This window comes from Acomys russatus, chromosome 6, assembly GCF_903995435.1.
Source record: "Acomys russatus chromosome 6, mAcoRus1.1, whole genome shotgun sequence".
NCBI lineage: Eukaryota > Metazoa > Chordata > Mammalia > Rodentia > Muridae > Acomys > Acomys russatus.
This window is the reverse complement of record NC_067142.1, coordinates 55,207,519-55,232,857: the sequence shown is the minus strand read 5'-3', so window position 1 is coordinate 55,232,857 and position 25,339 is coordinate 55,207,519. Positions and strand designations below refer to the sequence as shown.

At 41.6% G+C, this 25,339-nt stretch overlaps 1 protein-coding gene across 1 annotated transcript in view; it reads left to right on the top strand.

The window, feature by feature from the left end:
• Positions 1-25,339, top strand: part of Pappa2 (pappalysin 2) — a 198,475-nt gene that overhangs the window by 151,503 nt on the left and 21,633 nt on the right. Inside the window, exons 14-16 of the mRNA XM_051148331.1 lie at positions 5,392-5,563; positions 9,040-9,217; positions 10,374-10,587. Of these exons, the coding sequence (XP_051004288.1) occupies positions 5,392-5,563; positions 9,040-9,217; positions 10,374-10,587 (564 nt within the window). The remainder of the gene's footprint in view (positions 1-5,391; positions 5,564-9,039; positions 9,218-10,373; positions 10,588-25,339) is intronic.

Below are 25,339 nucleotides of genomic sequence, written 5' to 3'. Positions count from 1 at the left end.
AAAAATTAACAAGAGGTATCTGCTTTGGCATCCTATGGGGACAGCTCATAGCCAGCTTGTCAGTGGGTCTGGCTACTCTATCTGCCGAAAATGATGTCTGTCATCTGGTCTCACCCTCGAGCTGTTTGTCACTTAACCATTGAAGAGCTTCTTTCTAATGTCATTGTCAGAGACAGGTGTTGATCACATTTCTCTAAATCTGCTGGTGGAAGAGTGGAAGAGATTCAGACATAGTGAGTGGTGTTCCCAGTTGATAGTGACAGGAAAAATCATGATTTCCCACATGCATTAACGTTGCTCCATTTCCCTGTGTTCTATCTATAAAGCCTTAGAAATAACTTCCCAGCACATTTATTTAGCCCTTTCAAATCTTATTCAATCGTGAAGGTCAAATCAATGTAATGATAAAATTGTCTCTGAAGGAGCCGTCAATTCATAAGTAGCACATGATTTATTTTCCTTCTTTAAATGTATTTAAATTTTTGTCAGAACTGGAGAATATGCTTTTGGCCTAGCCCGTGAGTTCCATGTGATAATTTAGATTTAATATATTAAAATATAATGATTCAGCAATGAAATATATTTCTCCTTCTGGAAGGAGTTTTGCTCTCATGTAGTCTTGGACTCTGGAACTGATATTTCTGTCAGGCTATATGTATCCAGACCTTTAGTGGGCTAGGATTCATTCCTGGTGAGTAGTAAAATCTCTGAAACCAACTGCTCATGCTGGTGCATGCTTGTAATTCCAGCTGGATCTGAGGAGGCAGGAGGGTAATAAAGACGAAGTCAAGTCCAACCTGGGGAACAGAGTAAGACACTGGCTCAGAAGCCAAACAAGTGTTTGAAACTTAAAGGTATCACCAATTCTGTCATCCCACCACTGATAGTATAAAAATCCCTCAGGTGATAAGATCTGGAAAGATGCATGCCTTAAAGGGTATTTAAGTGAGTCTGCGACACAGCTACTGTTGAGAGCCTTCCTCATAGAGCAGAGGACCAATCTTCCACAGAATCATGTAGTGGAGCTTCTCACTTCTGGGCACCATCTGCATGTTCTGTCTCACCTGAGGAGAAACCATACAGCAGGAGACTGTTAGGACCGAATATGGAGGAATTGGGAGTTAATTCCATATATGAAAAGGAGAGCTTGGGCTTAAACTGCTTTTTAGCAGGGATTCCTGACTTTAATGGCACAGTTTAAGTTCCTTCAGCATGTAGTTTTTAGAATCAGAACCAAAAGAAAGAGGGCAGAGACTTCTCAGAAAACAGAGAGACAGAAAATATAATAAAGCTAGAATATGAGCAGGCGAACACATCCGTGCTGTGATTTCTAAGGACCTGAAAGTCAATCATGAACAATTCAATCCTTTGGCTTACAATTCTGTAAGCTACATTGGATGGATCTCAGAAGACACTCTGATGAGGTATAGAGAGATATCGGAAAAAGCAGGTAGGAGAAAAAGGAGACGTTACCAAAGGGGAAACACATGGCGTTTTGCTGACAGCATCTGGACAAACACTGCCCCCTTGAGTTGCCAGTTTAAATGATCTAATAGTATTCTGCATGTCTTTCCTCTGGTAAGGAACTCTAGTTCAGGCAGCCAACACTGCTCTTTGCTGACTTGAGGAGAACACAGCAGGAAAGCCACCTCATGCCTAGGCCTCATGGTCTAAGCTGGCCCAGCAGGGAGGCCTAGGAGATGAGGATTTCCCTGACTCCATGTGTGGCCTCTAGCCAGTCTCCAAACAACTTTAGTTTCCTTGTATTCCAACCCAAGATAAATATCTTTTCTTCCCCTCTCACCCTCACTACATTGCAAAGCATCACTTTTGCCACCTTCATTAACCTTTTCCAGCAGTCAACAGAAAAAAGCTTTTGAGACGAACTATTTGTGTTATTAGCCCTGTCTTCATGCTACAAGAACTGAGGTCACATTAGGAGAAAGGAGAACATCACAAGGTGCAATGATAGCGGTACACAACACAGTCACTCAGGAGGCAATGTTTGTAGTGGAAGAGAGATGCCAAAGAGGATTTGGGATTAGGGTGCAAGGGAGAGAAGCCCACAATTGGTACCAGATGCCATCAGAAGCTAACGACCTGACAAACACCGTCCTCATAAAACAAATTCCTCTAAAAGGAAGTAAATGGAAATATAAGCTAGTGAAAGAATTTGCAGCAGCTGCCACAAAACCATTTCTCACTCCATAAACAGGTTTAGTTTTGTGTTCTCTCTGTCTCTGTCTCTGTCTGTCTGTCTGTCTGTCTGTCTGTCTGTCTCTGTCGGTCTGTCTCTGTCTGTGTCTGTGTCTGTCTGTCTTTGTCTGTCTCTGTCTCTCTGTCTGCCTCTGTCTCTGACTCTGTCTCTCTCTCTCTGTCTCTCTGTGTCTCTCTTTGTCTATGTCTGTGTTTGTCTCTTCTTTTTCTGTCTGTCTCTGTCTGTCTGTCTGTGTGTCTCTCTGTCTGTCTGTCTGTCTGTCTCTGTCTCTGTCTCTCTCTCTCTCCTCTCTAGTCATGGTCTTACTTCATGACACCTTTCCCTCTTGTGCACTCCCTGTCTTGAGTTCTGCTCCGTTACCAATGCTGGCTACACTCCTGGTGCTAGAAAGATGCTCACAACACCAGCAATACATGTGGTTCTAGACATATCAATGGAAGGAGGCTCATGCACAGTGCTCACTCTCTGTCCTGTCTCAGCATGTGCTGATCCTTCATAGTGATGTGGATTGATTGGATAAAGTCACCAAAAGCAGCATGTGCTCCTTCATGCAAGCCCCTTGGCAATCAGTTGACATGTAAACCAGATTTAATGACCTTTTACTAGGCCTTCCTGCTCAGAACACACTAAAGGAGATGCAGTGGCTTGGTGATGGATAATATGCAGCATTTATGAATTTGTAGTTCTTTGGCATTATGAAGGAAGTATACTGATCTCACCCAAAGGACAGTCAAGTTTTGATTCCCTTATCCAGATGTAAAGAGTAAAGAGTCAGAGACAGACTCATTTCTTATATTGCAGACCTTCTGATCAGCATTGGATTTGGGAAATTCACATTTATTCATTAATGATCCTGCTTTCCTCGGGTTACATTTCTCCTCTTCTCATTGGGCTGCATGGATGTGATATCGTCATAGGGAATAACCATGGTGGTATAAGACAGCAAAAAGATCCAACTCCATCATGTATCTCCACCTTTTCCACTCTCTACCTCTCAGGCATGCACAGAAGAAAGGAGACTGTCCCTGGAATAGTGTTTAAGCCCCATGCATCAGGGACAGCCATTTATCCAAGTCAAGTCAAACCCACTATTTAGAGGCTACTGCTTTCTAGACCAACTCTCAATCATTATAGGACCGATGCACATTTTGATGGCATTTCATTTTCTACATTCTTAAATTGTTCTCCAATTGTCTGATAAAGTCATTGACAACTAATACAAACCAAGGGCAAGCAGAATGCATCACTGATGATGAGTGATATCTACTTTCTCTAGTGATTACCATCACTGACAAGGACATCAAGAGGAAGAAGAGGTGGTACAATTCTCTCTCACTAGACTGGGTTCTTTAAGGGCACAGTCTTTGCTATACCACCAGTGCTCAGCTCAATGTCTTGCAAAGACTATGTCCTTTTGTTGTAAGACAATGTCACCACACAACACACATGGAGACTCTCCAAGTCAAATAGAAATGTATTGCCTGCTTGTGGCTCCATGGAGAACTTGCTTAAATCATGCAGCCCTGAGCCTCACTGTTCTTTGAGTTTTAGGCTTAAAACCCATGTCCTGGTTGAAACTCTGTTGTTAGCAATCTCAGCTAGTGAGAAGCAAAGCAATTGGGGTCTACATACTGGCTAGGCCATTCCTATAACATGGCATCAGTTCCGCTAAGATCTCTGGGCCTATTGTGCTCTGTGTTTATCAGTGAATGAATGATTGGCACAGGATGGTTGAATCATTGTTAGGTGATTTTCTCATGTTAGTGAACATATTTTCCATGTTAATAACACTGGGTAGCTTTGCTATCTGAAATAGGAACAAATTTAATTAAGCAAGCTTTTATCATGTTCACTATAGCCAAGTATATGGTGATTTAAAATTGTGATGGAAGAAGTATTTCTCTTCAAGAACTTCATACTACAGTTGTGAGATTAAGGACACAATTGGGTAATAATTGTCTTGTGGGTAAATGGATGAGTAAATTAATCAAGTGATTTAAGAACAAGAAAATTCATATATACCAAGATCAAATGAATTAATTATTTGAAGGGAGTTATTTTTATATTTCCACTTTTTGAGATTTGAAGGAAAAAAATAAGTGGGTGGAGAGTTGCTTCTTGGAGAGAGAAGGCCTTTTAGAAATCTCGTTAAACTCAAGAAAAGTGTCGAAGTGAGAAAAATAATTAAAAAAAAAAAAGAATGGAGTCTAATAAGAAACAGATATTGAGATGAGATTGGACCTTTGACAGCAGGACAGCAAAGGGGCTAACCTGGGAACGGTATCAGTTTTGTAAGTGTGCAACCTATAAATGCTCTCCTCTGAGGGGAGGATCTGAAACACTAGGGTGTGAATAACTCACGCCATATCATGCAGGTATTAAATGGTGGATCCAGGACTGAAGTCTGGTGGAAATGCCTTAGCTAATCTCTGTGCTTCCACTGTGGTGGGTGCTACACTCTTCTTGCCTCGCTCTCCATGGCATCGCTGCTGCTATTATAGCCCAGGCTGAATCTCCTTGAACCTTGGAGGAGTTTATGTATCTCTCAGGCTGCTTATAATCCTACCGGTCCAAGAAATAATCCTCTGCTAAGGAAATATCTCTGGAAATCCCTGGCACAATGTCGGGCATGTGATAGGGGTTCAACTCATACTGTCCGGTTCCCTTAGCCTGTGCTCCTTTCAGTGGTATGTACCGGGAGCTGAGATATGTTCATGTCAACAAGTCTATGATCTCAGCCATTCACCAACTTCATACAGACACACCAGGACATCCTTATGATCAGTTATCTAAAAGGCCAATGCCTGATGAATCCAAGGACCTCTAGGTTCTCCTGGCAGCTTGTCCTGGGGCTATACCAATTGTTGGGACCTAGAAATACTGTTGTTTAATGTTTGAGCATCATTTCTCAATGTCGTTGTTTCTGAGATTATCTAGAACATTGAGAACCCATTTCCTACTTCATCACATCAACATTGACTCTCCTGGAAGGCCAGCAGCTAGCTGCCATGGTTTGCTTTTACCATGGCTCATAGTTCTGAGAGACAGAACAAGTGATAAATGCCCTTTCAACCATGAAGAAAAACTTTCTAAGGTTTAGGGGTAGTGTCCAGAGACATATATTGCTGTTGTTTAAGCTTGTCTTGTGATGCTTCTGTTTCTGTCACTCCCAGCTGTGCCCAACAACCATGTGGAGAAGAGGAAAGATGTACGCCATTGCTACTTGATCACACAGACATGGTAAATTGTACCTCGAGTGGCCCAAGTCACATGAAGTGTGCTGTCACTTGTCAGAGAGGGTTTGTGCTTCAGAGCAGCAGTGGAAAGTTCTTCAGGACCTTGCAGGTGAGTCAGAAGCTGGTGATCAGAAGGAACAAGATCCTGGGGCAGGAAGCAATTTATCCTCTTCTCTCTGGTTAGACTGGGAAGAGTGGGTGTTCTTAAATCACTGAGAGCAAAAACCGAGATCTCCATGAAAGCAACGGGAAACCATGGCAGAACAGCAATCCAAGGTGTTCAAACATATGAAACTCTGATTCCCTTGGGTGTTAGTTTATTCACTGTATGTTCAGGAGAGATGAATTCTTATTTGGTGTTCCCTCAACTTGTCTTCTTCACACACAAGATTCTCTCGAAGCAGACTTGCTCATAAGTCACAGAAAAAATATATTGCTGTCAACTTGCCTGAGGTTCACTGTAAGCCTTGTGCTCTCCTGATCCCCTTTCAAAACTGTTGGAGGAACATAACCAAGTTGTACTTTAAAACATTAAATCTTCAGCCAAGACAGGGGTTGTATTGTGGCACTAAATTTTCACCATTTTTATATGTCCCATCCCAAATTTTACTGCACGATTTTTCGGGATTTGGGGTGGCCTGGGGTAGAATATATTAGTGAAGAAGAGAATTAAAGAGGCAGATCTAGGCAAAATTGTTGTCTCTGTTTTCTTTTAGGTATACAACAGTGAAGGACAAACAAAATAAAACAATTCCATGAAGCTTGTTTTCACATTTGTAAATATTCCAAAGAGAAATATTGAGCTTGTTGAGTTATTACAATGGTTGATGAACATTATTTAAAAGCTTCTAGTAGAATGATAGGCATTGGGCACCCTCATTAGTAAGTCTTATATTAATAACATGAAAACTAGTCCTAACTAAATGCCTGGTTTCCCTGCTCCCCTTGCCAAAGCTTACAATACTCAGCAGGGGAGTTTTAAGCACAAATGAACCACTGGGAGGCAGGACCACATTATGAGGAAGTGGAAGTATATACGAGGTACACTGCAGTTACGCTTGAGGAGTCAGAAATATGCGTGATCCTGCTAGGAGATTGCTATTCAGACATTAATGGTTTGAGAAATGAAAATGTTTCCATTTTGACTTAACAGTTTGTGAACCTGTGGAAGGGTTTCACTTGCTTAGATAGGGTCAGAATTTAAAGGCAAGATGAATTTGAGAAGGTTTCATGACAGCATTAGCTTTAATCTAGATCTAGAAAGATCTTTTATCTCCTCTTCCTGACTTAGGCAAAGGTACTTCATGCTGCAAACAATGTAGAAATAATTCAACTAGTCAGGGGCTAAATACATGTGTGTCATAAATACATGTGTGTCGTAGGTTGAGAAGATCAGAAAAGAAAGTCTATGTTTGTCAGGCTTTAAAGTGGGACAAATTTAAAACAAAGTGGACAATTCCCTGACAAGCCAGGCATTAACACAAGGAGTTTAGAGACAGTCTTTAAATGATTAGCGGCTTGCTGCAGTTTGAACCAGGCCTCCTAACTGTGCTAAGTGTGAGAGAAGCCTGGTTGGAAGGAGCATGGGGGTTCACATTTGCCAAACACATGATAGAGTAAGCAATGGCGCCCTGCAGCTGACCAGCCACTGTCACCCGACGCTGGCCCCATGCAGGAAATTGTACAATCCCGCCTCGTGATCACAAGACAGTGGGGATATTTGCTTTCTGTTGACATGAGAACTGAAGCTAAATAGAAAAATGTGTCTGGCTTTGACTTGGATCCTTCTGGCTGGCAACAGGGACACACTGGGAAGCAGAAGAAAAGCACAGAGCCAACATGTAGTGTCAGGGGTGATAGGTGCCTTCAGCAGTCGGTGGACCTCTGGCTCATGTGCCAATGTGGTCTCCTGATGGGATGACTGTAATTTTACCACAGAGACTCTTCTGTCTGCCTTTGATCTTTAGCCCCATTGCCAGATACTTGTTTTTCCAAATAAGCCATGAGTTTCATAGTCACTACGCCTGAGCATTTCATATCTAGCCAGATGCCTTTTTCTCCCACCTCCCTGAGCTCCTCAGAAGTCCTGATGATCTTTCAAGTTCAGTCCCCATGTTGAGGCCCTCCTTCCTGAGAGTGGCCATTCTTCTTCCAGCCTCCTTGGGTGCTTCCTTCCACTCTCACATAATATCATATGATAGGCCTTGACCTTCCTAGAGTTATGGCTTTCTTCTAGAATGTTTCTCACTTTTCTTATTTCTAACACATTCTTTATGGTGTATTCTCTCTACTCATTATAGAAGGCTGTAAGGACTATTTTAGATCAAATTAAAATATATTGTTAGCATCTGCCAGCTTCCTTTTTGCTTCCTTGCCTTTTTCCTTTTGCTTTCTCAGCCTCTGCTTCAGTGATTTCCTCCACTGATAGACTTTTAGCCCCTGGAAGGCATCCTGTTTAGTGCAGGACCAGGGCCTTCTGGGTACTCCAAGCATATAATCTCATTTACATAATGGCAGTGTGCTTTAGGCCTACCTACTGAAATAGCAAGTTTGGGAACATGGCTAGACTCACTCCCACTTACCACTTACCATTGGTTGGCTAGCAATACCATGTAGGTATTAATTCTCTTAAATACTATTTATTGTTCTTGACAGAGGTCATAATTTTAGTAGCATTATCAATGTGCTTATTAATAATGGTATCAGCAAGAAGTAGACGACATGTAACTTATTTGCATGATAGTGAGCAATGTAGTCAACATCCACGTGTCTTAGTGTTTGTGTCCACAGCGGAAAGGATTGTTTTGAGTGTGGAAGCTAGAAAATATACTGAACATATTTTTTTTTATCAGTTATGAAGTTCAGTACATATGCTACGGTAGGTGTTACTTTTTATTTCTTATTTATTTTACTTTGGGCTTTTGAGAGAGGATCTCACTCTCTAGCCCAGTCTAGTTGAATTCATAGCACCTTCTTCCAAGGTAGGTTATTTGAGAAAAGTTTATAAACAGACTTGGCAAAACAATGTGGGCCAGATATAAAGAAGTGCTGAGCAATGTGCAATAGGCCAGGGTAATAGGGCTCTGCGCTCACTTTTAATCCTGGAAGGTTGGCTCTGTGGAGCAGCAGATCGCATGGGATGTGAAAAGAGGACAGAGCAGAGAAAATAGATAGTCACAGGCTAGTCAGCCTGCAGCCATTACTTCAGGAGAGAACCGGGAGAATAAGATCCCAGCATGACCTTTTCTCCTGTCTTCTCCAGTCTGCCCCTGGGTCCCAGAGCAGAACTTCACGTACCAATAGGAGGTGTGAGATCCTGGGCCTGGAACAAGTAGGACAGAGGCTGAAAATAGAGAGGTCAGAGCCAGGAAAGGACAGCCTGAAGACGTGGCTTGGAAGAGCAGTGGCCTAGATCTCCTAGTACAAACTGGCTTCCTCCGTCAGTATTCCCCCAAAGGTGGAGCCAAACAGGGAGTCACAGGAAAGGACTAAGGCACACTTGACCCCTGGGACTCTTCCAAAGCCAGAAGTGATTCTGATAGCCATTCTACGTGACTCTGACAGAAGTAAATTCTCTGTTTCTAGAAAGCGGTTTTCCTCACTTGTTCCTCTGGCCGCTGGGACAAGGATGTGAACTGCAAGCCCCTTGACTGTGGCATCCCAGACTCGTCTTTGGCGAATTATACAAACTTCTCATGTTTGGAGGGCACCAGCTATCTGAAACGCTGTTCCATCTCATGTGTCCCACCAGCCACGCTCCAAGGTACTGTCTTGCCACCCAGGGACCTGACTGTGAATGCCCCCTCTTTCCCTCACTCTTGAGGGGAGTGCCTTTGTACTTTCTCCCCACCAGTATATGCTTCCAACTTGCTGTTTTCTGATAATACTAAATCCTCTCAGATATCACCATTCTTTGTTCCTGAACATGTGTAGTGGTATCCTGGATTATTATATAGTATTATTAGGTTAATTATGAATGAACCTTAGTCTTTTTTGTTTTTATATGTATTCTTAGAATAAAACTGGTCAGCACAATTTTCCTGATAATATTAACATGTGAGGCACATGTTATTAGGTTTTAATACCCATGGACATTCTGCATTAGGTTTGTTTTGCTTTATTTTGTAGATAAGGAGAACACAGTTGCACAACATATCCCTAAGTTTGTGACTACTTGAGATGAAGAGGTGCTTGGACCAGGCTCTACCCATCTACCACACTTTGCTCTGTAGATACACTTCTCAGCCTTCAGTGTGTCCACACAATGATTCATTGCATATGCGGCTCCCTTAGCCTTATTCAGAGATGTGGTTTAGTAGGTTGGCAGGCTAGCGATGCTAATGCCCTGGTTTATACTGGGAAAAACCAAATTACAGAGAACCACATAGTATAGTATTGGAGTTCAAAACTCTATATCCAAACCACCTAGCTTAGACCCTGAGCCTGCTTTTATAAGCATGGGCAAACCCCATTTCCTCATCTATTGAGTAGAGCATAACCACAATCTATTTGATAGGGTTGTTTGCTGTTTGGGACTTACACACGTTCACATATGTAGAACATTTAGAATAGTGCCTGGTGTATAATCACCATTATATGCCAACTGTCATTATTTTAATACCATCCATATTACTATTATTATAGGTGGGAAGGAGGCAATGGTTTGATTGCTGGCTCTTCTTCCATTGAGACGAGGGGATCTTTTTGTGATTCTATGGTGTGCGAGGCCTCAATGAAAGCTGTAGAATAAGAACATATAGGACCGGCATTTGATGGGAGATTTTACAGACGCTGCTCAACACAGAATAATGGGACTTACAGAGAGCCAGTATGCTCATAGAGCCTTTGTTCCTCATGCCATCATTCTGTCCATGTGCTCTCTGTTCTGAGCACCATGTGCTTGTCTTTCCTGGAGTCAGGACTGAACCCGTGGCTGACCTGTCTTGAAGATGGACTCTGGTCTCTCCCTGAAGCCTACTGCAAATTGGAATGTAAAGCCCCTCCAGTTATTCCCAACGCTAACTTACTCCGGCCACACTGCCTGGAAGCCAACCATGATGTGGGCACCACTTGCAGATATGAGTGCAAACCGGGCTACTACGTGAAGGAGAGTACAGGAAGTCAAGGCCGGAAGTAAGTGTTCATGTGTTTGGTCCCATGGTTTCCTGGCCTCACATGGTAATCCTGCTCCCTCTTGGCAAACTGCAGATCATGTCTTTCTGGGATGATCTTTGTTTATTATGCTTGTTTTTCTGTATAACTTCATGATACCTATACATACAGATGCTCTGGTTATGACAGACAGGAGTCCATGTGTTTCCTATAAAGGCATTGTCTCCCATGAGAGATTCCATAGTTTTGTGCAAGGGCTTCGCAGGGAGGGACTGATTTAATTGTTGTTTTTTTCCTTAGAGTTAAAATGCTGAGCCTTCTGAATAGCATTTAGCCAGCAAAATCTTCTTAGCGTATCTCAAATCTGAGGTTCTCAGAGATGATCCTGGCTGAACCCAAGGGTGTTTAATTACATGTGTAGTGTGTGGAATATTTCTTTCTCTGCTGTTGCTCCTCCTCCTGAGGGTCCAGCCCATGGGAAAAGGAAGGGGGTTTAGGCCGAGGGGGCGAGTGGTGCGGAGTCACCACATGAATACCGGGAGTGAAAATAAACCTAGGGAAAACAGCTCATTTATTCCGGAAAAGACAGCAGGTTATAAAGGTTTGGGCGACCAATCAGGTTCCATCATGAACTCCCTGAGCCGGCCAATGGATGCTCATCTCTGGGCACCCTTCTGCCCTACCACTTCCTCAGTTCTGAGGAAGCTGCCCCAGGCTGTGAGCCACAGGCCATTCGACAGGAATGCCCACACTCTGCCTCAGTTTTCTTTTTTTGTTGTTGTTGACAGTTTTTATTTGCTGTTGGCTAGGTCTAATTTCATAGAATTCTGGTTTTGCCAATATGTTTAAAATATAAATACAATATCAATTACTTTTACAGTATATCTATTAGATTATTCAGTCAAAGGAACAGTAGACATATCATAAGGTAAGAGAGCATTTCCCACAAGTAACACAATACAGTGTGACTACATGCATTAGAACTAGAATGGCACAGTTCTATACAACAATAATCATAACAATACTCTTCCTTGGCCACTGAACAAAGAGATACACACAAACATTTCATAATGGGAGCAGAAGACTATCAAATGTGGAATTTAATTAACTTTAAAAAAATTTGAAGACAGTATTTATTTTTTAATTAAGTTTTTTTCATGTGCTGTGTTTTGATCATGAAATATCTCCAGTGGATGCTTAATGCACATTTAGGAGGGGATGTCTTTATCCAACTTTGGGGCTAGTTATGACATTTCCTTTTTGTAACACTATGGGTTTCCTAAGGAATTAGTTTTCTTAGCCAGAAAATGAGGTGCTAATAACAACCACGTGACAGAGCTGATGAAAGGGTTTTTTGAATGAATAGGTATTAAACAAGACTTAATAGCTATTTTTAAGCAGAATGCGACATCTTTATCTATCTCCATGTCCGTCTTTGTCCTTTTGCTTTTTCTTTCACAAACTTTATGTGGCAGGGTGGTAGGAGAGTGGCAGGGCAAAGTACTTGGTCATGAGGTCAGGGCGGAGAGCTGACTGACAATGTCGGGTGGAGAAGAGAGAACAGAACATTTTAGCATGGAAGGGTTAAGGATAGAAAGGTGACAGCCAGTTCTCTGAGCTCACAGCTAAGCTTTATGTTGGGAAAAATCAAGCTTCCATGGGAGATTCTGGATTGTCTGCCTCCTCCCCACATTCCTGTCCCTGGGCAGCGGCACTTGAGAGCCATTTGTGGACGCAACTCTTCTGGCTGAGAATCTGGACGCTTGCATCAGAATGTCACCATCAGTTTGGTCTTAAACTTTTACATTTGCAAGCACCATGCTAAGAAGAGATTAAATTATTTACCGTGCTGTGTAAACTGATTAAATCTTAGTTTACACCTGTTTATATAGCAGGCGACGGATCGGTAATCAGAAGTTTGCAAGTTGACTGTAAATCACTGTCGCTTGCCACTTGTGTTTACGCAGTGAACTACGTCCTCTTGGTTTTACTTGTGTGGAAAAAGCCCAGAGCTGGACAGATGGGGCTTTAAATTTTTTTTCTTAGGACATACACTTCAGAAGAGAAGAAACAGAAAAGCAGGCTGGGAAGGCAATCCCAAGAAAACAAGTGCAAGGTGATGTTAGGTAGTGCTATGAGGCAGTGTGTACATGTATCTGGCTGTAGGGGGCACATCTGGCTGTAGGGGGCACAGCTGCCTGAGGGCTAGGGCGGCAACTTATTTGCATGGCAATAAGGGATCCAGTAAATGCACGTGGCTTTGCTTCTGTAGTCACAATGGCAAAGGGCGTAATCACCTCTACTTAACTGTTTGCGTTATGCAAGTTGGACAACATGCTGAAAGTATTCTATAAGTTACGATGATCAGTATGTGTGCTATGCTGGGTGATTCTTCTTATTTATTATGTATTTATCTTACTTAGAGTTTCTGAGCCAGAGTCTTACTCTGTAGCCCAGGCTAGTTTTGAATTCAGAGCAATCCTCCCTCCTGCCACCATCTCCCAAGCATGGAGCGAATAGGTGTTAGCTACCCTGACTGAGGGCTAATCTCTCTCTCTTTTTTTTTTTAATTTTTTATTAATTTATTCTTGTTACATCTCAATGGTTATCCCATCCCTTGTATCCCCCCATTCTTCCCTCCCTCCCATTTTCCCCTTACTCCCCTCCCCTGCGACTGTTCCTGAGGGGGACTTCCTCCCCCTGTTTATGTAAGAGAAGGGAGCAACTATAAAACATTGCAGCTGTATTCCCTTCTCAATTTCCTGACATTTGTTGGTGCAGGAGAAAGGAACCCTGAGTGCTGGGTCTGGCTTCTGAACTCCCAGCTGTAGCTTCATCTCATTCAGTCTGCACTGGGCCACACTCTAGGCTAACAATAAAGACAGACCCAGGCAACCACCCCTCACAGACAGAGCCAAAAGCCCTATGTAGCGGCACACCCCTGAAAGTCTCAGCAGTTGGGAGGTGGATGCTGGGTGATCAGGAGTTCAAAGCTATCCTTAGCTACATAGCAAGTGCAAGGGCAGCCTGAGCTACATTACGTTAATTCTACAACAGGGGAAGCAAAGTAAAACAGAAAGCCAAACAATTTTTAAGAACCACAAATTACAACAAACAAACAAAGTTAAACACTTCAGAAAGATTAGCAGGCTACTTATTAGGGCGCCCACACCGTGTTTCCTGAAACCCCTTGTCATTAGCTATATTGACCCCCTGCCGCAATACTTCTTCTTCCTCTCTGTATCTTCTCACTTTCCCCTGGGTTCCTTCCCTCTGTCTGATTCTCCAGCAGCCATTTTTTCTCTCTTTACTCTCTCTTCTCTTCCCCCCTCTTTCTCTCTCAGTGTGATTTATTTATTTTACGTATGTGTATGTATGAGAGGCTACATGAGTTTTATGCAGTTGTCCACAGATATAGATGTCATAAAAGACTCAGATCCTCTAGAACTGGAGTTACAGTAGACTGTGAATCACCCACTGTGGGTGCAGGGAACCAAACCAGGGTCTTCCGTAAGAGCAGTAAGTGCTCTTAACCACTTAGCTGTCTCCCCAGTCCTGTCTTTCCTTGTTTGATCTACACACTAGCCAGGGTTGAAGCTTTTGCAGCCCATAGCCTTGATTATGATCATGCATTGATGAGTCCCATACCCATACCTTCCACTATAAAATGTTCCCTTAATAGTTACAAGGGTTTTGCAAGCCAAATACCTAGGAACGCAGCCATTGGAATATTCCATCTATATCCAATATTCCTAACTATGCAATGGAGAGTCTGTAACAATTCATTCCAGATCTGCCCATCTCTCCGCCTTGTGTTGCTGGCAGACTCTGAAGCATGCCAAGTACTCAGAAGTGTACAGTGGCCTTTGTGTTCTAGTCAGACAACCAACAGCTCTTACCAAGCGTGTTATAGAATTTTTGCCCTATAGTGTTGACAATGGGTTTATTAAGATTTGCCTCCACTCTAAGTCAAAGCATATCTACATACCAGAACTTCTGGGGCTGTGATCCAGGCACTAGCATTTTAAAAAGTTCCCTGTGTTTATTTGATGTCCATCATGTACTAACTAGTTCAGGAGAAACTTTGTCCCTGTAAGGACAACATCCGCCATGGAATTTTGGCAATAAATGAGTAGAAAGCAACCTATCTTTTAAAACAGTCTTTTATTATCCTTTTATGTGGAAGATTTTTAACATATTATTTTGTCTGTTATTAATTTGAAAGATAATAGAGAAAATATAGAATATTAACCCCCCCTAAACCAGTAAAGATTACAAAGTTTTAGGACTTATGACCCCTTCACAGTGGATAATCCACAGAACTTTAAGCTCTTTTCATCTTCATCTGCCATTTCTTCTGCATATATACCACCATTAATCACCACCCTGCTACTTCATTAACCTGACATCCAATGAAGCTAAGATAAATGTGTTTGACTTATATTTTATCGAAAGACCATGTTATATTCTCTATTATCTTTTACTCTAATGCTTTTTATCTCATTACATGTTATTTTTATGTGTAAAGGTTAGCTTAACCTCATTAGGGGCCCTAATTAATTTGATTCTAAATTACTCTGGCCTTCTAACTTTACTTGATAGTCTTTCCTATAATCTGCTCATCACCATGCCATCCACAAGGTAGTATAAAAGTCAGATCTTCTCAAAGGAGTTGTAAATAGCCATCCTGTGTGAGTTCTTCTCATGGCATCAACCTTTCCAAGGCCCACACAAACTGTTGTAGACACAATTGAAGATCGAGTCTGTAGGCTTCACACTGGAATTGCTTACTACTGAGTAATGAATACCTTCAATGGGGCTTGGTCCAGACTGACTTGTGGGAACAGCCTGAGAGAGGTGGAAACTCTCTATGTACTGACCTATCTCTACATACAAAGGATGACTGCTTGATATAGCAGAGAATTAGGCAGCCCAAGTCCAGGGTATTTTTCTATTGTTTGGATGAGATAGTGATGCCTTGCTATGTGCTATGAGTGCTAAAAGTTCTGGCTTTATCTCTCCATATATTTCTCATGGCAATAATTTATTATTAATGAAATACTAGTACAACAACTTTTGTTACAGTAGTATATAAATTGATATATATGTGTATATGTATGTATATACATAGAAGTCTATGAATATATATTATAATATATAACTCAAAGATATATATAGATATAGATATAGATATAGTGTTACTTGTGGTCATTCTGCTAATAAATGGCCTCATGACATTGAAGCCTCATGACATTGAAGCCATCCTAGCATCAAAAGCTCTAGGCTAATAACACTTTTGTATATGAGCAAAAAGTATCATTTTTTCACCCTCTTTTTGCACATTTGTATAATAAACCTTAGATAATTTCTAGTGCTAAAAGTTCACATTTTATTTCCTGTGTTGATAGAATAAGAAGTGATAAGACTTTGCTATACTATCATTGAGAAAAATAATGGATAATTTGTTAATACAAAGATGCAGTGATTATTATAAACAAAATACCATACCTCATTAATTTAGTAGGGCATACTTGAGGTAGTCTTCTCACAGTAATTCCCAGAGTCTGAGTGAATTAGTTGGAATGAACTGTTAAAGTTTATACTCATTGTTAGCTGGGTTTGGTCAATCATTTTTTTTTTCATTTACAACTCACAGTACTGGATCTAGATTGTATTTGAAAGCAGAATTCTAGGATTTTTTCCTTTTTAGATTTATATAAATCTATATAGGTTTATATAGGTTTGAGAGAAGCCTAAAAGTGCTAAAGATTGGCTCAAAACTACTAAAAGATGTTTCTGTAGTCAAGTTTTATCTCACGGCTCAGTAGTTAATTACAAAGAGTGTGGGGCTGGTGAGATTTAAACTCAAATGGCAACTCTGCCTGCTTATTAGCCTTTTCACTTAGACAAGTTCCTACTCTGCCATTATTAGAGTAGACTGTCACTGGTGTAATTCAAAAGATAGAGATAATAGGAGCATTGGCAAGTATTGTAAAGATTAAATGATTACACACACACACACACACACACACACACACACACACACACACACAGCTGAACACAGCTGCTAGTTATATTTCCTCAGCTTGGCAATGCCATCTATTGTCATCATTACTACCACCAGCTTCACTGCCATCACTATCACCACTGCTACCACTGACTCCGCCATTATCAGCACCGTCACCACCATCATCACTGCTGTCATTACTGATGCCACCATGACAGTCTTCTTCACTAGCACCATTATTTCTATAACTTATCATCATCATTGTCATTGCTCCAACCACCTACATACTAGTTTCTCCTAACACAGTAACTATTTCTGAGTAAGATACCCTGCTGGTGTGTTAAATAGGAATACTATTTTAAAAAGGAATATTCTCAAATACAGTTTTTTTTTTAAAATCACTGGCTAATCTCTTCCTTCTAGTTTCTATATCCCAGAATAACAGCTTAGAAACAAAAAATATTGGAATTGTCATTCAAGAGACAGTTCTTCAGTAGCCAGATGGGGAAAGGTTCATTTCCCTATCTATGAAAGAAACACACACCAAAACAAAGTTTGTTGAACTACAAAATATACACTTCCTTTCTTTAACCAGAACCTTCTTTTTATGCTTCATACTGTCCCACTTCACCGAGGTGACATGAAAGTAGACCATGAACCAATAAAATTAAACATGGGATAAAGTAAGGAGAAATAAAATAGCAATTAGAATGCTGGTCTGACATCAAAATTAGCATAGACATGTAATGTCAGTCTGGCTTGGAAGAAGGGCCAGGGCCTGTCATGGAGAGCCCACCTTGATTTTTATCTGACTCTCCACACCTTTCTGAACAATAGCTTGGATTTCAATGAATTTTACTCTACTATGGGATGGGATAGGAAGGCTTGACTAATAAATTGCCATGTGAAGTGAAACAACATTAAAATTATTTAAATACATTGGATTTATAATTTTTAAACAGTAATATAACTGGTGTATAAGTCCTATGACACAAACATTGTAAACACACATGAATAGGTTATAACCAAGTATGTGTGTGTATGTATGTGTGTGTGTGTGTGTGTGTTTTATCTGTAACTTGCCAAAGTAAGAACAACAGTGTAATCTCTATGTTCACTCATGCATCTGTAAGAAATAGAAATTTGTTTTCTTTCCATTAAGACTCTGTCTGGCTTTATAATTAGTGTTTATAGTAAATACATTCAAAGTTTATCCTTGGAATTCTCAATTCTCTTGCCATTGTAGTATCATGTGAGCCTTAAACTAATTTATTACAGCTTCTTTTGGCTTCAAAGTGACTGAGCCTCTGCTGCAAGCTTTGGCCTCTCAAATACACACCTGGGCACAGGCCAACTTCTGCTTCAGGCTTCATGGGCCTGGCAGTTGGCGCACGGGCTTTTACTTAGAACAACACTTGCTCGTCTCATAAATGTCCCTGTGACCTTAAGTCCTAAACAGTGGAGCATCTTACTGTAAAAATTAAGTATAAACAATGCTTACTTTTAACAGATAAAGCCATCAGACTTTCGGCAACACACAACCTCTTACCCCAGCGTTGTTTCTCGTCTGCCTTTGGCTTGTCCTCACTGTGTTCTGGCCTCTCTTGATTCTTACTTTAGCTGGGTGGATGATCGTTCTGGTAGTGACCTTGCCTTGTTCTTTAACAATGGGGTCAGGGCAGGCCAGACTGATTCATGAATGGTCCCCAGGGGATTCTGGGTGGGACAGTAATATGAAGAATTAAGTATGGCTAGAATACTGAAAGCAGTGTTAACATCCCACACATATGCACACACTTAGGTCATCAGTACTTGCTAATCTAGTCAGCCACTTAGTGAGCAGATACTATTCATCATGTTACATGGTTTCTTATAATAATATGAGCAATGTTTGATCATCTCCATTTTTTTTTTCAAATAGCAAAACCAAGAACAAGAGCAGTAAAGTAATTTGTTTCAAGTCGGAGGCTTATTCGGAGCCAAAGATGCAATTTTAACAATAGTCATCTGATTCCATAGCCTCTGTTTTGAGCCAATATGTTGTACTCACTGGTAATGATCATCCAGTGTAGGCACTAACTATGTCCTGAAGGTCACTGTGACTGTAATGTCCACCACTTGCTTTCTACATGGGAAAGTCTGACATGGAAAGGGTTGACTAGCATCTCTCTTCTTACCCATATCAAGGCATGATACACCAGCAGAATGGTATGTGTAGGCTTGTCTGTGCACTTTCCAATCCACAGATGCCTATGGCTTCCCAGATGCTTTTATCACACATGAGTGGACTGAGATTTAATTGTTGCTATGGCTTCTAGACAAGGGATTGTAGAAAGCCCTTTGCTCTCTGCAGGAGCAACAGTGGCAGAAAGTGGCTCATTAGGTTTAGCCCCAGACAATGGTGTGACATAGACTGAAAGCACCTGTGGGTCATTACTGTTAGCCTATCTATAGTGGGACTGATAGACCTGTGGGAAGCAGAGCTAAAAAGACATAGGGGGGGGGAGCAGGGAGGAAAAATAATGTATAACAAATGAGGTAAAATGTCCTCTAAAATGAGTAGATACAGTTTTTATATCTTTTCTGAAAGAAATTTTGTCCTTTTGGACTCACTTCAGGCTCTCCTCATTAGTTGACCTCTTCCTACTACAGGAGGAAAGAGAAAGATGTTTATCTATATCTATGTGTACACACACACACACACACACACACACACACACACACACACCCCACACCACACCACACCACACCACACCTCTGAATGGAAACTGTTCAGACCTATAATGCTACTTATATATGTTTCAGGATTGACCATTTGGCACTGGGCACCTAACTGATGTGTTCTTCCCTGGGAAAGAACCTTTAGCATTCCCAGTCTTCCTCCATTTCCCACAGGTCTTTGTGTAGGGTCGAGACCTGATGGGTCTTCTCCATCCAGATTGGCATTTTCATTGATCTCGGGGTTTTTTTCCCACCCATGTTTTAGCAGTCACATTGGTGAGATTTTGTGGGTATAGCTTCTGATGTTACTGGGAGACATGTTCTCATGGAAAATCCTCTGATCTAGTTCCTACAATCTTCTCATCCCCTTTTCTGCCATGTTTCCCAAGGCTTAAGTGTGGGACAATGGGCTCTACAGTTCTCTCCCTCCTCTCTCTCTCTCCCTCTCCCCTTCTCTCCCTCCTTCCTGTCTCTCTTCCTGCAGACCAGAATATAAAGGTCTCAGACAATGGTTCGATGCCAGTCTACATGCTAACATGTTCTCTACCATGATAATAATGGACTAAGCCTCTGAAACTGTAAGAAAGTTCCTAATTAAAGGCTTCCATTTATAAGAGTTGCCTTGGTCATTGTGTCTCTTCACAGCAATAGAACACTGAATAAGTTAGGGCTCCTGTAATTTAGTATACTGGCATTATTACCATACTTATTTCCAAGCCGTGGGACATAATGTAGCAAATATGTACATGTGTGCATGTGTATGTGCATATCTGTGTGTGTATGTGCGTGCGTGTGTGTGTGTGTGTGTGTGTGTGTGTGTGTGTGTGAAAACTGTCCAGTGGATGTGAAAGCAGAAATGTAGTTAGATGCTGCAAAATGGTAAAGGCCAGAGGTTAGCACTAAATGTGTTTCAGGTCTAGTTCCTCCTTGCCTTTCAGTGTGGTTTCCAGTCTTCAAACATTGCACCAATGGGAGTGGGTATTAAGAATCTGAATAACTGTAATAATTCTGTGCATTTAGGTTTAAGTCGCATGAAACATCTCAGGTTTTGGGAAGTAACTCACGTGTATTCTACATGAAAAATTCCATCAGATGTAGCAAAGGATGAGCCAGAAACATAAGAAAAGAGATTAAGTAAGTCCTGTTGAACTTAAAAGTTAGAAATGCTGTAGGTGATGGAGTGAAAGGGATGAAGAAGGAGCTACAAGCCTGAGAAGGTCAGGGCTAGGGAGAGGGCATTTCTGTACCTGCCAGCCTGGGTACCTAAGCTATTACAGAGAGTGCAAAGATAGAGGCATGGAGCCCGGCATTGACCCAGAATAAACAGTCCACACGCATCTAGGCGTAAGCAGGCCTCTTCATGTTGACAGAGGCTCCACTTTACCTACGAGTGTTTTATATAAGGGACACTTTTGTTTGTTTCTTCCTCAGAGAAAACACGCTTACCAAAGCCAATATATCTAAGAGGGTTATACTGCTGATTCTATTTCTTGTCTGGGACAGGACATCTGGAGGTCTGATATTACACAGTGTGAAGCAGCCATGATTGGCTGATGGCTAGTCACACTGAAGTCTGCCGTTTTTTGATATTGGCTTGAGAAGCCACGTCTGCAGTTTGTTAAAGTGAAAACTGGCGTGGAGGTTGGAAGTGTTGATGGTTGTCTTTTGGGTGGGGTGGAGGAAAGCTGTGTCTTTTGAGGTAGCCCAGATCTTCCCTTCTTCAGCTTTAAGCTACATGGAGACAACGTGGAGAACTTCAAATTAGATTGTTCCTGAGTCAGCCTGAGGTGTATTCTTGGATTCATTACTAACTAGCTCTCAGACTCTAATCCTAATAGCGCTATTCTAGGTACCATACTGTGGGAAGTAAGGACGCATGTAATTCAGCTCAGAAACTGAACATGTGTCATAAAAAACTTAAGGAATTAATACATCAGATTATTTCTCTGTATAAAAGCAACAATGTGATTGCCTCCCCCTCCCGCTCCCCCTTACATTTCATATTTAGCATAGGATGACAGCAGCAAATGTGCAAGTAAGGAGTTAGTTCCTTTTCTGCTCCTTTGCGGGACTATAGGTACTTCCATACTGTGATACGGGCATTAGTGTCAGGGTATCACACTACATTCACATCACATACATTGTGATGACACCAAGCAACTTATTAGACTGTCGAATAGTATCTCAGCTATAATGTAAACATTCACACGTCCACTGAACAAAAAACTATTGATGCGTAATATGAACCAGACATAATGCTGGTTACTGAAAATATGGTATTAAGGCCCAGGCAGGAGTAAACATGCATAACAGAAGCAAGTATAATAATAAGCAAATAGAAAACAAATAGCAAGATAATTAAAGAGCATGTAACCTGTGGAGGTGACAAGGATGCTGTCTGTTAAGAATATATAGTGGTGACAGAGGGCTCTCTTGGTGATAAGAAAGTATTCTTGCATAGGAAGAGAGAGAAGGGCCCAATTAAGAGAATAGCACTTCAATCAGGAAGATGGCACCGGAGTCTCTGTGGCAAGAAAGATCTTGTGCTGCACTTGCAATTCTCATCCCAGAGTAGGTGAAGACCACTTAAAGAACATGACTATGGTGGTGAATGGTATAGAAGAAAATGGAGTTGTGTAATGTAGGATTTTCTGGGCTAATATAAAGAATTTGGGCTTTAATTAATTAAATATTTTGTTTTGTGACCAGAAACAAATGAAATGCTCTACAAAGGAAATGTTACCATGTGATTTATTTACTTTTTTTTTTTTTTTTGAAAATTTCTTCTAGTCGGTACTTGCTGGCTGAATATGAAAAAGGGTACAGAAGAGTAGACATTTAGCTGGAAAGCAAGAGAATGGCTTTGTCAAAGTAAATCTGTGGCTCCAGAGATGCTGAGACCCTGGGATGAATTCCAGGGATACCTGCAAGGAGGAACTCACAGGGCATACTGATGGATTATGTGAGACCAGATGGGGTTGGGGGAAATGTAAGATTGAGAGAGTGTAATCAGCAGTGTCTCCTGTGTTTCGAGTTGGAGCCATGAGGTAGATGGTGATGTCATTCACTGTGCTGAGGATGTCTGAGGCGGAGTACATGCAGAGAGGTAGAACCCACTAAGGACTAATAGTCCACGCCACGTAGGTGAGATTTGAAGGTAACCTTATATTGATAAGTATTCTTCTACACCAAGACTAGCTCTTCGTTCTTCAGCGTCTTTATCCATAAATGTTATTATTCCTGAGAGACTCCCCACTGTAGACACCAGATGCCCTTGATTGGCAAAGACATGATAGTTCTCTTGGACCCAGAAACCATACTCTTATTTTTCTCCGAGGGAACATAAATATGACTTTTGAAAAGTCTTCAGCAGTGATAGAAAAATGGGGTAGACTCATGCTTGCCTTGAGCACCATCAATCAAACATGAAGCCAAGTTTTGATTACAAGATCTTTCTTTCTGGCAGGACTGTAAGGAGGAGAAAAGGCACAGCTGGGTTTTCAACAGTAGGTGGGTACCACGAGCTCTGGAAATTGGAAAAAGGCACCTTTCAACTTGGAAATTGTGGTGATTTGTCTGGAGGAGTTAGAAAGAAAATAAATACAAACCTTAGCCTAACCCCAGATCCTCATGATGCCATTTACAAAGTAGGGAATTAGAGAGCAAGCTCACCCGGCTCACAACCCTTGCCAAAAAGCTGGATGCTCAGCAGAGCCCAGAAGGAATGGCTGAAGGCTTGTTAGGTGAATGCTCTTACTTTCTTTTTCTTGTAATTATGACTTACTTTTAGTATAGGAAGGAGGATAAATTGTAGGAGTTTGCCAACCTCATTGCTTACAAAAACTATGGACAGATTTAAAAACATATACCATCCAGATGCTGAGATCTAGGTCTATAATAGAATAATTGCTTAACATACAGAAGGTTTGGGTTTGATCCCAAACACTGCAGGAATCAAAGGGGTGGAGGCAGAGAGGGAAAGTAGGGATAGAAGGACGATAGAGTCTTAGGCCAATCCCGGGAGATTTGGTTCAGTATGCCCGACAATCTAGGTTTTTTTTTTAAATAACTCCTCCTTGACTCAGGTAAGGTTACAGATTTCACCGGAAACCCATTTGTCTAATGGTTGGGGTGTTGAATACTTCAGACTCTACTCTGGCTGTAGCTGGTGACTTGGAAAAGTCACCTACTTGGTCACTAGTATTGGTTTCCTATAAAAGGCAACACTTTTAACTTCCCTTACCCCAATGGATGAAGAAAATACAGAGAGTGGGTAGATTTGAGTAGAATGTGTTACACAAAAGGCAGTGGAATGGAATTTGGAAGAAGTTTTGTACTCTGTCTTGGGGAGGATCTGTATGGATTGGTTCACTGCTCACTGCCATCATGCCTTGAAATGTGGATCCCTTCACAGCGTGGCTTCAAAGAGTCTCTTGGCTCCTGATTTACACATACTGTCTGAATATGTGTAAATAGGAATAAACCCATTTTTTCATGAATTGTCCTATAATAGTAACACTGCCAAATCAGCAGAAATGAAAAGGCAGCTATCACAAGTGGGAGGTCAAGATCATGCCACCAATGTGTCTTGGTCTTAAGAGTTGCGGTAAGAGTAACAGTAGCCTGAATGGCTTAAACAACTGACTGGCACTCATTCCTCACAGTTCTCAATGACAGCATAGGTCGATCTCTTCTCTGAGAACACTCTTTCTTGTTTGCAAATGTTCTTTTTGCCATGTTCTCATATGTAAGAGAGTAGACAAGGTAGGCAAGCTTTTGTGCCCACTTCATTTCAGGACTCTAGTGCCATGATGAGGGTGCCATCTTAAGACTGGATTATCCCTCCAGTGCCTAATGGAATCACACTGAGGATTAAGGTTTTGCCACAAACTGGGGAGTTGCAGAAGGGACAATCATCTTGTCTATAATAGTAACTGAATAAAGCAAAGTAGGTAAGATGTTTTAGGCTCCAGTTCCTCTCAGATAGGCCTGAAAAAGAAACCAAGTTTCTTTGAGCTAGAAATAATCCAAGGCACTCTGATTTTCTAATATAATCGTGGTGTCTTTGGAATGCAAGAAAATAGCCAGAAAGGTCCCATGGCCCACAGGATCCATACCAGGACTCTGAAGACCAGGGCCATTAACTGTTACTCTACACGAGGCGTGGTCAGCAGATTCAAGCATCCCCCAACTACCAGGCCATGAGGAAATGGCTGGATGCTTTGAAAGCAGTCTGGGGGTGAGGCCTAAACATTGTCATCTGATGGCAAGGTACAGCTGCTGAAAAATAAGCAAAGACCCAGGAGAGGGCTATTGTAATGGTTAATCTCTGTGCTTGACGTTATTACACGAAAAACTACATAGCACATTAGTGAGGCGCAGCTTTGCACACATCTGCAAGTGTTTCTAGAGAAGTTTAGTTGAGGAAAAAAGTACTGAGGGAAAGACACTCCCCAAATGTGATTGACACCATCCCATGGTATGGAGTCGGGTCGGGACTGAATAAAAAGAAGAAAAGGAGAAAGCCAGCTGAACGCCAGCATTTTCCTTTCTCTACTTCCTGATCTTGGGCAATGTGATCAAATATCCTCCTGCTGCCATGGACAGTGTTTGTCATATGTCCTTGCCTTTTCTGCCACCACAGACTGAATTTCTCTCAACTGCCAGGCAGACTCCTCCTCCTTTTTTGACATTACTTTTTGTCAGGTGCTTGGAGAGAAAGGAACTAATGCAGTCATGTAAAACCATCTATTCTCCAAAGGAACAGAAACCACGACAGAGGAGACTCCATGATGCTGGGAGAAGTGTAGGGATTCTTACAAAAGAACCAAATTGCCTAAGAAATAGGAGTGCCTCCCCTAATACATGCCCAGCCTGGGGACCTCAGTCTCAACTGTGCTGCTTCTCTTTCTACCACACATTAGTCCCCCTCTTCGTGTTGATCCTGGTTTGCAGCACAGGTCCTGTCTCACTGTGTGGGTACTACCCCAAACACCCAAACTCCCTCCGGCCAATCCAAGTTTATTCTGTCTAGTCTCACCTCTG